This window comes from Stegodyphus dumicola, chromosome 4 (genome assembly GCF_044657685.1).
Source record: "Stegodyphus dumicola isolate Sdum_Otavi_A_Nest chromosome 4, ASM4465768v1".
Classification (NCBI taxonomy): Eukaryota; Metazoa; Arthropoda; class Arachnida; order Araneae; family Eresidae; genus Stegodyphus; species Stegodyphus dumicola.
The window spans coordinates 142007002-142023328 of record NC_140771.1 but is presented as its reverse complement, the minus strand read 5'-3'; the positions used below and the strand labels follow the sequence as shown (position 1 = coordinate 142023328).

General features: G+C 30.7%; 1 protein-coding gene and 1 long non-coding RNA gene across 2 annotated transcripts in view; one reads left to right on the top strand and one right to left on the bottom strand.

Moving 5' to 3' along the window:
* Positions 1–16327, top strand: part of Rpn2 (Regulatory particle non-ATPase 2) — a 137046-nt gene that overhangs the window by 114627 nt on the left and 6092 nt on the right. Inside the window, exons 17-20 of the mRNA XM_035361533.2 lie at positions 2672–2841; positions 2939–3115; positions 6580–6780; positions 12150–12200. Coding sequence (XP_035217424.1) covers positions 2672–2841; positions 2939–3115; positions 6580–6780; positions 12150–12200 — 599 coding nt within the window. The remainder of the gene's footprint in view (positions 1–2671; positions 2842–2938; positions 3116–6579; positions 6781–12149; positions 12201–16327) is intronic.
* The window catches only part of LOC146997715 (uncharacterized), a 54949-nt gene continuing 40006 nt past the window's right edge, over positions 1385–16327 (bottom strand). The window contains exon 3 of the long non-coding RNA XR_015040801.1: positions 1385–4364. This is a non-coding gene — a long non-coding RNA (uncharacterized LOC146997715). The remainder of the gene's footprint in view (positions 4365–16327) is intronic.

Genomic DNA, 16327 nt, shown 5'->3' with positions numbered 1-16327 from the left:
TATGTGCAAATAAATTTAATTTGTTCAAGTTTTTATAAGTATTTTTCCCTGTGTAATTCTTTTAAAATACTCAGACTATTTCTGTAAAATTCGTTGTTTGCTATTTTCTGAATTTTTTCAAAATCTTCTGATTTTTATTTTTACAAAGTTGACAGGTATTTTATTAGAATCTAGGAAAAGTTTGTGACAGAATGGAAAATGTAATAATAGTATTAAGGCAGAATATACGGTTTATATTAATTAATTTTTTGTTTTTTTAATGGTTTAAACCTGTATTATCACTTCTCCTTTACTTAGCCCTCACTAGGGTGTGAATGAGGTATCACTGTTTAAGGGAAGGATTTGAATTTTTAAATATAAAGCTTTCGACAGCAATGTGTACAGTTTACAGCTCCACTCGGCCATCTGTGCTAAAGTTAGTACTCCAACATTAGTGATTTGCTAGCCAGAGTTAAATTGTGCATTTTAAAGTTTGAGATGATGCTTAGTTTAGGCCAGTTACTGTAGTCTCCTACTAATCCACTTTATTTTTTAAATTAATTTTTCTGTTATCAAACAGCCACAAGTGCCAGAGTTTAATTTGTACACTTGTTGTGAATCTGTTACATTACAGTTTAAAAAAAAAAAAAACATATGTTTTTAGAACTTTGTAGCACTTTCACAGATGGAGTGATAACTCCCTTGGCAGTATAGTAGAGTCTAAGGAAATTTTAAGTTAGATCTATTCAAGTTAGCACCCTACAAGAATAGACATATTTTACTAGAAACTTATGATTAGTTTTTCATATTGTTTAGCAAATTATTGTAAAAAAGTAGTGAAAATAAAGTTATCTGAATTATCTGCACCACCTCCTTATTATTAAGGTCCCCTTATATAAATGATAGCAAGAGCCCTCTTGTTAAGGGATTGTGCCAAAGCAGTAACCCTATTTATATCTTTTCTCGTAACTCTTGTTTAGGGGGGCTAGCTGTTTGGCAACAGTTTGCAAAGAGCTCAAAGTAGGGTTGCTGCTTTCTCACAGCTCAGAAACAAGAAGGCTGTTACTGCAATTTTAATAATGGAGCTGAAATAATAAGGAAGTACCTTTTCTACTTTTTTCCCTTAATGTCTTTCTCTCAACACCTTTCTCTTTCCCTTATTTTCTTTTCTGTTATTTTGTGATTTTCATTAGTCAGAAGTGTGGAAAATTGCAACAGTAATTCAAATTTTGTCACACGGACAGACATCTGTAAAAAGAAATTTCTGTGTGCAAAGATATTGCAAATTGATAATTCAAAAGATTTACTTTATAAATCTGAATACACATCGTATCATTTCATGAATTTTTTTTATTTATTATTATAATTATTATTATTATTAATGAAATAAGATAAACAACTCTGCTTATTCTAAGCATTTAAAGTTTTTATAACTTTTTTTTTTTTTTTACATAAATCATAAAATACAAAAATGAAGCTAAAATTCATTGAGAACAAAATTAATTGCATAAAGTAAAAGGAAGTTCTTTTAAGCAATATGATCGAAAATAATAAATTAACACATACTGTAGCAGATGATGCAAAAACTAATAGAAACAATGATTTGTTTTTCAAAGTAACTGTTTTAAATGTAGTGAATGGATTAGTTAAAATATTTGAAAAATTTTCATATTATAAAGACGTAAGTACTTTGCAGCGTTATGGAATTTTTGTATCTTTCAATGATTGTTTTAATATCTTTTTTTTAAACCACATAATAAATTTTATGCATAATTATTTGTTGCTATAAACAGCAAAATTCCCTTAGATTGGGATTTAAATAACGTTTCTTTTAACAGATAATTAAGGATTTTTTTAATAGTGACCATATAAAACTTCTTTAAAATATGTTTGATAGTTATAGGTGTTTTAAAAAACTATAATCATAATTTAGTGTTAACTGCTTGAAAATGTGTCGAGAGTTAATTTTATTTTCAAACTCTTGTTATTTTGAATGACCAGACACTTGCAAGTTAATGCATTCGTTAGAAAGGGCAGAAACTCGTTGATCATTTAGCCATCTCGCTACTGAGAATGTTGTCAAAACAGAGAGTTACACTTGCGAAGAAGGGGAAGTTCCATCTCAGTTTTAAAGGAGAAGAGCCCAGGGGTTGGTTTTAGGAATCTCCCACTGCTCTTTTCCTACCTCCAAACCTCTTGAGATGACTTTCAGTTCAGTATTTTAAGTGCCCTCGTCACAAGTACTTTATACTTATATAGATCCATGCCTTCTCCTGAATGCTAAGACTCAAGACTAAACAGCATTCAACTTCCTTACTTCCAAGATAGCATAGTGGCATTTTCAAGCTTCTTTTATTAGTTATGTTAAATATTTGATTATGTTTCATAATAATTCATTCTGTAATAATAATAAGCATTCTACATGTTTTTATTTTATTCTTACAACAATCTTGGTAGACTGCAAGTAGTTGCATTAATAACTTCTTCACTTCTTTGTGCTTACAGGCCTTTATCTTTTTCATTGTTCGTCTTTAAAAGTTCTTAATTTCCATGTAAAGAAATGTGTATGAATCATATTTTCATGATCCCACAAATATTACATTTACTTAGAAGTTACTGAATACTCCTTTTAGGTTTACAGCCATATTTTGTGTCTCATGTTCTAATCATTTAAAATCTGAATGTTTCTTAGGTGGACGAAATGTTACAATCTCTCTTCAGTCTAGGACAGGACACACAAACATGGCAGCAGTTGTGGGAATGCTAGTCTTTGCTCAGTTTTGGTATTGGTTTTCTTTATCACATTTTTTGTCCTTAGCATTTACTCCAACTGCAATAATTGGGCTAAATGCAGACTTAAAGGTGAGACTAGAAATTTTTTTATTTTTTTGATTATTGTAGTATCTGACATTTTTACAATCAGAAAACTTTTGATTTATTGCTGATAACTTTGCTTTAGATGCCTAAAATGGAATTTCGCTCAAATGCCAAACCTTCTACATATGCTTACCCACCACCTTTAGAAGAAAAGAAAGAGAAGGAAAGAGAAAAGGTTACAACAGCAGTTCTTTCAATCACTGCTAAAGCTCGCAAGAAGGAAGTAGAAAAGAAAGAACGTGAAGAAAAAATGGAAGTGGTATGATTGTTGTTAATTTCATTTTCTGTGTAGATGAGATGTTCAGAATTATTCTTTTTATTGTTATCTTTTTTGTTCACATGTGCATTCAATAATTCAGTATTGGATTTTTTTTGGGGGGAGGCTGTGTTGTGTTTTTATTTGACAGAATTTTTTGTGAATGGGATCTACCTGTTTAAAATTCTTCAAAACTGAGATACAAGATTCACTAATAAATAAAATTTGTCAGTAATAAATGGAATTTTTGAATTCACTATACAGAGATCCCTCGTTTTTTGCGGTTAATGGGGACCAGAACCTTCCGCAAAAGCTGAAAAACCGTGAAGTACGATTTGCCTCTAGGAATTTTCGTGTATGCGGGTACAAGAATGTTTTAAATATGTAAAAAGTATTTATACTTTACACATTTAAGACAAAAATTACAACAGTATATGTATTTACTTAAACGTGTCAGTGCTAATTAATAAGGTTAATTACAGAACCTTATACAGTAATAAACATTAATCAACATTGCTTTCTGAGAGAGCCGAAGAGTCTTGTGTTGGCAGAGGAGAGGCTCTCACTTGACTCGTAGAAGCTTTAGGCTCAATCGGAGACTCTTCTACTGGAGGCGCTGATAGTAGAATCGGGACTTTACCTTGGAGAGAAACATGGTGATGGATAGTTGTCTTTGTTTTTTCTTTTCCTTCAAAATTCCTCTGTACAAGGACATAACCTCATCAACACAATTGCTGAACTCAACAGCTCGAACCATATTGTCGTCAATGTCTTGTGCAAATTGTTGCATTGCTCTTGCCATGTTGCACAATATCTGTCTTTGATCATATCTTAAAGTTTCACTTTTTCGCTGATGGTCGTCATCTTCTTCCTCTTGGGCGCCTCAGAGGAAGCTTTCGCAGGGGCACAGCACTTAGGCTACATTATAAAGGCTTAATCAATAAAACAAAGTTATCGCCACACTAAAATACAGTATGCGAGACAGTCAATATCATGGACAAGAGTGCTAAGTGAGGCTGCGATGATAAGCAGACAATCAACTCACAGGGATAAATGTACTCGTACTCTCATTGGTCGATGTCGCACCAGAAACCAATCACGCACCTTTATGAGAGCCCGTGGTGCGTACTCTGGGTCAACTCATCTCTTTGTTTGGTTGTATTTTTTTATTTTTTGATGAATATTTTGGAAAAACCCGCCAAGTACTGAAGCAGCAAAACATGAAGCTCGAAGTGACGAGAGAACACTGTATCTAAGAAAAAAAAAAAAATTACATGTAAAGAATAAAGGTTTTAAAAGAACTAAAATGAGGTTCATTTTGAAATCATTTATTAAAGATTTATTTAAAATTGGAATCGTATCTTTAAAATTTATTTAAAGATGTGATGAGTGGTGGCTGCTCTTGAGATGAGAAAAAGGTCTTCTGTTATATAAATTTAAAATTAACTCACCTGTGCTCCTGTTTTATTACAAGATATCAATTATTATAAATGCCTGTGTTGAATTTTCTCTATTAAATTTCATAATTACTTCAAGCAGATGTATAAAGGAATGCATCTAATTCATTTTTCCTTTTTCTACAGATTTTCATTTCTTACCTCTTAACTTATTTAGGTTGAGAACATGAGAGTTAGTGTGGCATAATTTCTAAAGTAGATAATCAAAAGACTTTCTAACCGTTTGACTGCTACGCGGCGCAAAAGTGCTGCGTTCATTTGTCTCGAAAACCGCAACGCAGTTGTTATTTTAGAATGCACTCGTGTTACAAAGTACGCGTAAGGTCAGACTATGTACGTTTACACCCACGTAGCAACAAAGACACACTGAAATTCGCAGCGCGATGGCGCTGCATCGCAGTTTTCGAGACAAATGAACGCAGCACTTTTGCGCCGCGTAGCAGTCAAACGGCTAGAAACTATGCATTTTGCCAAGAATAATGTTAACATGCCTTTTAATTAGTTTAACTGGCCAACAAAAAGCTTATTGTTTTGCTTTATTAATTTTTTTTTTAATACTAGATCTAACACAAATACACTAGAGATGGTCACATTGCTGATACCATTAATATTAACAAAATGATAATCATCAGCTTACAGCAATATATAAAATAAATACACTGTGTATCATACTATGCACAATTCAATATTAGAACTGAATTATGAAATTAATGTAATTAATATAAAGATAAAACCACCTAGTATACATGCTGGTGGCTGTATTAAGGATCTAAAAATGTTAGGAAGCATCTGAATAAAGTATTTATATTAAAAAAATATTTAATAGAGGCTCAAAAATTTTAATTATTACTATCACTTTGCTTAGCAAAATTTTTATTTTTATGCAAATACGTAGTATATGCAGTTAAGATTTTCTAAAATAAGAAATCCGAAATGAATCACCTGCATTCTTCAATACCAGCATTTTATAATTTACTGAAAATCATGCATGCTCTTAGAAACCATTCAAATTGCAAAAACTTTTAAATACTGAAAAGTAATTTTCCCCCTTTAAAAACTTAAATATGCTGTTTAATGTGTAAAATATAATTTTATTACGATGTATTATTTTCATTGTCTGAGAGTAATTAAAGGCAAATGTTTAATAAGGGGATTAAAGGATTTCACTAATAAGATTGTGATTAAAAGGAAATATCTTGCTTTTCCCTGTATATACAAGTTCTATAAGGCCCACATTTTACCACCATGTTGGTGATTTCATGCAACCAATTTTAAAATTTCGAGACGTTTCTACGTGAACATTAATATGTATAATTGCTCTTTTAAGGTTTCGTTGCTATGTTTAGCAAAAGAATGGGCAACATATAGTACGAAAGTAAAAGAAAAGACTATTTTATTAAAAATTTTATTAGACATTAATTTCTTGCATTAACGTATAAAAGGTGTCCCAAATAAGAATGAAACAAATGTATCATATAAGCGTAAAACTGTAAAGAATGGTATTGGTAAAACTATTAAGGGGGGGAAAGAAAAAAGAAAAATAGCTTGTTTTTGTAATTGTTAGGCCAGAGGAAGCCAAACTTAAAATGTTACAAAAATAGTTCAGTATCCAAAACAATAATTTTTCAAATTTTGAAACAGTCTGAGAAAGTATGGAGATGTTGCTGTCAACTAAAATTTAGTAAAATATTTCAAAAAAAATATAATAAAATAAATAAATAAATAAAAAACTAGTCATGAAAATGGTTATATAAAAATTCGTTGAAGAACAGCACATTTCTATCTGTGATGTTACTTATTTGGGCTTGAAATTTTATATTGAAGAGATGGCTCCAAAATATAAAATGGTCTAGAAAATTTATCAGATCTATATTACTCTATGTACAGTACAACTCCAATTATCCAAACTCTGACTATCTGAATTGTTATTACATGCTACAATATTCCTTCCATTTACAAATTTTGTTTTTATTAGCATTTTATGAATAAAATTCCTCTGTTTCAATATAGGATGAAGAAAAGAAAGAAAGTGAAAAAGAATCCACATCAAAGGATTCTAAAGATACATCATCTAAAGAATCTGGAAAAGATTCTGTGAAAGATAAAAAAGAAGATACAGATAAAGAAACAGAGGAGAAGAAAGATGAGAAAAAGGAACCAGAAGCTAATTATGAAATGTTAACTAATCCAGCTAGAGTAATGAGGCAACAGGTAAATACTGAAAGCTAAATGGAGATGTTATACCTTATTGTCAGTTGTTAGACTATAATGAATATAATATCATTAGACTATGCATTTTTTGTTTCTTATTCTATATGAATTTATTTATACTATTTCTTTTCTTCCTTATAGTTAATAATTAGGTAGCATTTTTCAGTTTTATTCTGTATACTGTGAATTTATATTATATTGTATATTTATAGTATATTTCCTTCATTAATTTACAAATTGGAGTCCCTTTATTTCTTTTCATGTAAAGCGTTGTATCCAGCTTAAGTAAAATGAATAAATAAATAAATCGGAGAATTAAAAATACTGTTAATTAGTGTTTATTGAATTCTATTAAATTTGTTAGGCTATCTGCCTTGTTTATTTCCTCCATCAGATAATTTTTAATAGCTTTAAATCATGTTATAAGACCGATAAATTATTCCAAGAAATAATTCAAATTATTTTATCAATTTAAATTATATAATGTGCATACCTATTTATTTAGTTTGATTGAAAATTTATTAGACTAGTATGTGGTAATCATTGTCTTTTCTTCTCATCAAGCAAATTTTTAAACAATGAAGGTGTGAATGTCAATGTTTTCCAGTCTTGATAAATTCACCATAAAAGACCTAGAGGTCTACATCTATAAGGAAAAAAAAAAAAAAAAAAAGGTTCTATTTAAACATTCTATCTAAAAATTCATAATCATTAATAATCAGTCCTTAAAAGCAATTTTAAAAATTAAATACGATTTTCTGATAGGAACTTTAATGGTTGATATTTTACTTAATTTTACTTAGTCATCATTTACAGCATTTTGTTTTAAAGTTGCAGTTTATGACTAAATGATCATCTTTTTGGAGGGAGATGAATTCTGTATCCTAATAGTTTGCTTTCTGCTTTTTATTAAAAAAATTAATTTCAGGTTTACTTTTGGAAATAGAAATTAGTGTTTATATTTAAAAAAAAAAATAAATAAATAAAAAAGATGTTTAGTGTAGATTTGTAAAACTGTGGAATAATTAGGCAAAAATACTGAAAGTTCTGACACTAACTGAGTCAAAGTGTGACTAACTTCCAATGCTTACCAACATCAGGTGTTCACTTCTGTTCTAGTCAGCAACTCTCTATTTCTAAGCAAGCAGTTGTGGTGGCAATAGCCAAGCTTCTGTCATGAGTCATGCTAATTATTATACTTCACAGTTTAACTTATGCCACTTGACATAAAATTTGCATATAATTCTGACTGAGCAAGCATATGACAAAATGAGGCATAAAAGATAAATAAATTTAAAGCTGTTATTGCACTTAAGTAAAAAGCCACATATTAAAGTCTTAAAAATATGTTTTAAAATATTCTGCTTGAAAATATCAATAATAAATATAAAATATAAATATTTTAAGAAATTTTATAATTTAATGTTAATTACTTGAAAAAATTTGTGGAGTTAATTTTATTTTTCACCTTGTTTTGTAATTCAGTTAAATATTAGATTCTGATTAATAATAGTGTATCCTACATACAGGATCCTTTTTTTTTTTTTTTTTTTTTTTTTATAACTCTTACAAATTACGAAAGTGAAGTTTGTGTGTAGATAATTGCTTTAGTTTATTGAGTTCCTATTTGTTTGATGGCTCCTTAATTTTTTTCATTGATGTTCCTTTAAAGTACTTAATTTCCTCATGCAGAAGTGTGTACGAACCCTGTTTCTTACTTTCTTTAATAAAAAAAATGCCATTTTTATAAATTAAATTTATGAAAATAAAGACTAAAATAAGTAAATATACTTATTTAGCTAATAAAGGTTGTGTAAATGCAGATCTTCATGATGGATCTGAAAACCTGTGCTGGTCAGAGGTTTAATGAAGGATCTCGTAGATTGTAAATACTGTGTAGTGCAGTTATGTTAAGAGCAGGTCCCAAATTTTAATTATTTTTTTTCCAAAAGGGTCAGAAAAAAAAAAAACATATAAGCAACAAACAATTGACTTCTTTTAAAAAAATAATAATTGTTTAGTTTCTGTAAGTGACATACTGGCTAGTCAGAGATACTAGCCAGAATCTCACTTAGAGTCAGAGATAAGTGAGATACTGGCTATATATATAATGTTGTATGAACTTAAATCCATTTAGTGCGAATATAAGTTATTATTACTATATATACAGTCAAAAGTCTTTAATCCGGACGTCCATAATCCGAAATGATCTATAAACAGGACCTCAAAGCTACAAACTTTCTGTGCATGCGTAAACGCATAATACCTTTATGCATGCACATATGTGTTTATGCATGCGCATATGTGTTTACGCATGCGTATTTAATGTATAACGGACGGTATAAGCTGAGCTAAAATTTTCTATTTCAATTAATGTTGCAGATTGCGTTGTTCCGTAATCTTCTAATTAGATGCGGCTTATTATTTTTTGCAGACTGTTTGAGCAATTTTATAAAAGTAAGCCTGAACTTTCGATTATGTCAAAAAGAATTTTTGATTCTGGAGCTGCTGAAGGATCTACAAAGCGAAAGCATATTTCGATGTCCATCAAACAAAAAATGGAATTGGCGCAAAAAAAAATGGATAAAGGCATGAAGAAAGTGACAGAGAGGTGATTTGTTTCTCTAACCATTCCGAAATCTGTTTATCAATTTCGCGCTGCTCTGCAAGGGGGGGGGGCGTCGCGGCATGCAATGAACTGGAAGTTGATCTGTCAGCACTATCCTTATCTTCAGGGCAGATGTTTTTATTTTATTTGGCTTATAATTTCTTACTAAATGTAGTATTTCATCTCATTGTACTCCATCTTTGGTATGATTTAAATCAAATTCCTCGTCATTATAAATATCACGAATACACATCAAATAGTTTTCTGGTTGCAATTTTCTAATTTCGACAATGCGTAATGTCTGCTTTACACATGCGCGCGTTGAAAGAAATGTTTAATAAAGTAAACAAATAAATATTAAGTTTTTTTTTTTGTAAATTTTGATACCCTTTAGATCATAATTGCTCTTTATTTCATATTTTTAATTTTATAATTTCTGCATGCCATCTTACCAGATTTAAACTGGTGATCTATAATCCGGAAAAACCGATAATCTGGAATTGCCGAAGTCCCGGTGAGTCCGTATTAAAGACTTTTGACTGTATATATATATATCTATATTGTTCGAGCAGTAAAGAGGCTGAACACTGGTAGTTCGGTCCAAGGTTCAAATCCTGCGAACGGGCTGGCTGCATGGGCATTTTCGTGGTTTTCCCCATGTGTAACGTGTATACGAGCCAGTTTCCCTTGGAAAGTCCTCCACGAAAGGCATCCCTCCCTTTAGGCAGATAGCCCTCGTGTGCTTTGCCAAAACTGAATAATCCAATCCTATATTGTTATGAATTTTATACACATGTAAATAATTGTAGTGAAATTGTAGGCTTCCCCCCGCTCGCTTTCGTATGTGTGTGTAATGTAACTTAAAAATCTAAAGAAGCAAAGCTTTACCAGAAAAGTAAGAATACAGGGGCAAGTGTATTTAACACTGATTACGTGTTGCTAAATTAGTGAGATTTCACCAAGCCGGCAAAGTTTTTAGTGACTAATTTTTGTCACCAAATTTGGTGTAAAGTCTTGCAACGATATGATCCACATCCCTTACACATGCAACAATATGATCAAATTTTGGGTCTAATAATGAAGGAGGTTCTGTCGTGTAAGTTGATATAGGTTATTTTTGGTATAACATTTGTATATGGTCAGATGGGTGCAAGAAGTGCTTCAGTTGTTCAGTAATTATGTTTCATGTGTTTAAAATGTTGCATTTATCAAAAATGTGAAGCAGCAATCTACACGTTGGCTAGACAAAAGAAAGTGAGAGAAAAGTTAAGATCGTCTAATTAGATTAAAAACTAGAAGTTAGATTAAAAGTTTGAAGTTAGGTTAAAAATAATAAAGTTTATTTTCAAATAGTAGACCATGCTATAATATTAATATTATTGCTTTCTAAAAGTTGCAGTGTGACTGTAATTGAAGATTTTATTTTTACTTTTGCCATTATGTAAGTGCAAGCTCCATTTATGTTAAATAAGAATCATATGATAGGAATTAATTTATAATTATCCACTTCAATAAGATTTATTATAAGTATTCTATATTTTTAGAATAGAAATAACAAAATTAAAAAAAAGACTTAATACGCTGATAAATTAAAACTTTGTGCGTATATATTATTGTGTGTCTCTGTATATATATATATACAGTCAAAAGTCGTTAATCCGGACTCGTCGAGACTTCGGCGATTCCGGATTATCGATTTTTCTGGATTATAGATCATCCCTTTAAATCTGGTAAGATGGCATGCAGAAATTATAAAATTTAAAATATGAAACTGTAATTTATGAAATAAAGAACAATTATGATCTAAAGGGTATCAAAATTTACAAAAAAAAAAAAAAAACTTAATATTTATTTGTTTACTTTATTAAACATTTATTTCAATGTAAGTTGTTTAAGTTGCTTCGTTTTCTGTGATAATAATTTCTCTTTAATTCTATAAACAGCCATAATTTCTTGTTCAGTTATAAAGTTCCGCTGTTTAAGTCCCATAATTGCTGTGCCGAGAATACCGACTTACTTGTCAATCGAAATGTTTTCGTTTTCAATAACCTCTGGGTCACTTTCTTCACTATCGGAAGCGAATTATAATGACGAGGAACTTGATTTAAATCATATCAAAGACGGAGTACATCAAGATGAAATACTACACTTAGTAAGAAATTATAAGCCAAATAAAATATCTGCCCTGAAGATAAGGATAGTGCTGACAGATCAACTTCCAATCCGCGGCGTGGAATTGATAAACAGATTTTGGATTTCAAAACATACTTTCGCTTTGTAGATACAAATTACATATTAGTAAATATATATCGGAAATTCTATTTGACATAATCAAAAGTTTAAGCTTACTTTTATGAAATTGCTCTAACAGTCTGCAAAAAATAATAAGCCGGATCCAATTCGAAGATTCAGAAACAACGCAATCTGCAACATTAACTGAATTAGATAATTTTAGCTCAGCTTATACCTTCGTTACACATTAAACGCGCATGCGCACAAACATATTCGCAGCCGTAAAGGTCTTACGCGCTCTTGTAAACGCCTGTGCGCATCAGAAAGTTTGTAGCTTTGAGGTCCGAATTAACGACTTTTGACTGTATATGAATGCACGTGTGCATGTACATAAAGACAAAAAATATTTCCTTTTTTAGTAGTTTTAGTTAAAAAAGTATCCTAAATGGTACTTAATTTGATTGCATTAATATATATATATTGTAATAATTTTACATTATCTGAAAAAGGCCCCCCTTTTTTTAAATAGCTGAAAGTACTTCAAATACCTGAAGGATCTAGGTATCAACCATTGAAAGAGGTATGTATAGTTCTTTATTTGCACTGATCAAAACAATTTCCTCAGTAGTATGTAAATGCGGAATATTTCCCCCCCTTCTGTACTTCTTCACGTAATGATTTGGTTAATTTTCATGAAGTATGTGTTCTCTGGTGTATAAGGAAACTGTAATGTTTATAAAAAGGTAATGATGAAATGCATAGTTTGGTACTTCCTTGTTAAAGTGACTATCTTGCTCAGTTCCCAGCATTCACATACTTCTATACTTGTAATACAAGTAATAACAATAGCAGTAAGCTTTTAATAATAGCACTCCAATATCATGCAATACAGTAGAATAATGTTGAATATGTGTTCAGTTTCCAATTTTTGCAATTCACTGATTTATTTTATTATTTATTTATTTATTTATTTATTTTTTTAAGTGAAAACACAATCCTCGTGTGCGTGAGGAGAACAACAGTAATGTGTCATACAATATAGTATGCAATAATGCTTTAAATAAATATGCTTCTTTTATACTCATCATTTAAAATATTTTTATAACTGGAAGTATATGTAGTTGGGGAAAGTAAAGGTTGGTAAGGATTTGAACAGATGTTGTGTATAATGTATGTTCTTTTAAATACTTTATATGTTTTTAATAAAATATATATCATTTATTTTGTATCAAATTAGTAATTTTTATAAAGATTTTTATTTTTAATATAATTAGAAAAATTTCTAATGTCATATATTATATATATTTCTGATGTCATAAGGTGGGTTGCTGAGGAATGAGTTTGCTGTATTTGTATTTTTATGAGTTTATTTTGTGTTTTAAAGCTTTTAACAATGCACATATGCAGTTACACACAGTCAATTCATCATATTAAGACACATATAAAGGTAATTTATTTCAGAAATGATTTTATTTTTACTTTTAAAGAAAACATATTTTTTATGTATGTGGTAGTCACTGCTTAATTGTGATCACATTTGTCCACGGCTATTTTGATAACATTAAACAATGAGAAAAAATATCCTTCAAAATAGCAATGGAATTTAACTAATTAAATACAATTAGAAACATATAAATAGGCATTTTACAGCATTTTAATTAGGTAAATGTTTGTTAATGAACTGTTCATAATGTTTCTGGAAATTATTTGACAAATGCTGTACATGTAATCTTCATCCTGAGAGCATCCCTCGCTGGAAGAGAGCTTGGTAATGCAAAATTTAAAATTAGACCTGAAAGCAACCTTAATTTGTAGTAAACATTTTCAAGGAAACAATTCTGCAGCCTCCCCCCCCCCCATTTGAAAAAGAGGAATTTGGATCTGATCCCCTCAGAATCAGTAGCATAACTGAAAATGTATGTCAAACTGTGGTTTCCCCCAATGTTAAATTGAATAAAATTGAAACCAAGATTATGGCAGTTGTCAATAAACGATTTACCTAATCTGCCATATGTTCCAGCAATCATCAGTAGACGTATTGCAGTTTTAAAGTGGTTGTTGAGCAACATTTTGCCATCAGTGAGCAATTATAAAACAACAATTATTTATTATTCCTATTTATAAATACAAAATTGACTCAAAAATAAGCTAATTGTAACATAATAAATAACTAATCATATAACACTGTAAATGCCCTGAAAAAATAATAAAATTTTGTTTTGCTTTCCAATTTTGTATAATAAATAATGCAATGTAAGCATTCTATCTGTTTGTATTTGTACATCACCGCAATAGAAAAAATGAAATTCTGCCCGGGTGTCCAATGGTTTATGTCCGTCGACACCTCACGTAAGTGTAGCTGGGCTCTGTCAACCTCCAATGATAGGTTTTGGAGATTTTAAGGACAGTTCGATAGTTCTACCGTCTCCAACGCAACCTTGGCTGGTGTTCTACCAAAACACATAGACTTATCCAAAAGGGCATTATTACTTGCTGCAATGTGAAAGTCTTTTCTTCTCTGAAAAGAAAGAATTTCTCTGCTCCCATCCTTCCACCCTATTTTGAGAATAATTTGGTCTGAATGGCGCATGTGTTTTGCGTTCATGGTCGCGGATGAGGTGGTCGAACTATAATAAGGATGAGATTTGTGTGCATTTTTATGCTTTTGAAATAAGTTTGATTGGTTTATGTCCATCGACACCTCATGTAAGGGTGACTGGGCTATGTAAACCCCCAATAATACGTTTTTGAGGTTTTATATCAGTTCTATTAAGGTCGCTGCATCAAGATCTTGTGTGCATTTTTGTTCTGGAATAATGTGATTTTATATAACTCGTGGATCGACGTCTACAAACAAACAGCAAGATTTGAAGTTGAAGATAGTATCGACAACGATAGCAGTGGTACTAGTACTAGTGGATGTTTATTATCCAGCAATTTTGAAAGTGGCAAGAAAAATATAGGAAATAGTGACATAAACAAAAATGTAATCAAATCTAATAGTAAATTCAGCAATAGTTTTGGCTATGAACATGTAAGTTTTCATTGGAGATACTTTGACAAATTTCAGCTGAAAGCGTGTAAGTTTGACAATGTAGGTGCAGGAGCAAGTTATATGTTTGATGTGGCTGACGATGCTGAAGAATAAGATTTCATATTTTTTTATTTGGGCCTAGTACAAATAATTACAAATGAAACCAATAAATATTATGAATTTTGTACAAGAAACCAGAATGATGCAACAAGACTCAAAACAAAACACAAACACAGCAATTGGCAGGACTTGTTGTTGCCTCAGTGAAGAAGCTTACCATATCCAAGTACTGGTTGAAAAATTTCATGATTTGAATAAATTTTTTACTTGTGACAGATACACACAAATTTTTCGATTTTTTTTTTTTTTTTTTTTTTTTAAAAACATTTTGTGGATAATGGCAACCAACCACAAAATGATAGGCTATGGAAAATTCAAGATGTGTAAAAATCCAAATGCCAAATTTTTTTACATATTTTTCACCATTTCAAAAAAATGTGTATTGATGAGTCTTTCATGTTGTTCAAGGGCAAGTTATCATTCAGTCAATATATGCCTTCAAAACATCATCGATTTGGACTAAAACTGTTTTTGTCATGTGATTTTGAAACCAGAATTATTTTAAACATTTTGGTTTACACTGGTTCTATCAAATATATACCACAAGATAAACACTTGGTGTCTCGGTGAAATATTTCTGGTACAAAAGCTCATGGAAAATTATCCAGTAAAAACCACCTCCTATATACTGATAATTGGTACACCAGCCTTATTTGGCAGCCTGTTTAGTTAAAAATGGTGTTGGTATATGCGACATGGTCAAGAAAAACCGAAAGCATTTCCCAAAATTTGCAACACTCGGATACAGTCAAATAAAGCTGAAGAAAGTGCTCAAAATTTTGCCTCTAAAATGGAAAAATAAAAGAAATGTGCATTTTATTTCCACATTTCACAAATTCAACATTGATGGATAGTGGAAAAGTGAATCATAGAAACCAGGAAATGATTATGAAACCAGACTGTGTGTTGGACTACACCACAAATATGAGACTTATAGACAAGGCTTACATGCAGTTATCTTTTGTTGAAAGTGTTCATAAAAATGGGAAGTAGTATAAAAAGGTTTTTTTTTTTTTTTTTTTTTTCCCCATCTGTTATACTTTTTTGTTTTGAATTCATGTAATATATTTTTGGTGAAAACAGGAAACATTATATAACAAATTTTGTCAAAACATGGAACCCTTATTCCAGTTCAATCTGGTAGATGAAGTGGAGATTGCTTGGGCAATTAGTCACCAGTAATTTCGTCGAAATACATTTTTTGGACAATGTTCCACCCACTGCTGGTAGAAGGGCCAAAGTATATGCCACGTTTGTAATCATATCACCAGAGCCAAAAGAAAATGCAAATGGGGTTGACAACTTGGTGTCGAGTGTCAAGTGGGTTTGTGTGTCAGATATTGTTTTAGAATATACCACTGTCAAAAAGCTTTTGATATTAGCCTTTTTTGTCGTTTATAGTTTATTTAGTCTAAGTTTATATGCTAGCAGTATAGGTTTGTAAGTATTATATGTTTAGGCAAATATCTGTAAATTGTTGTTGTATTGTTTTGGGATATAATGTTAACCTTTTCTTTGTGATGCTTGTAACCTCTCTGAAGCTAAATGTAATA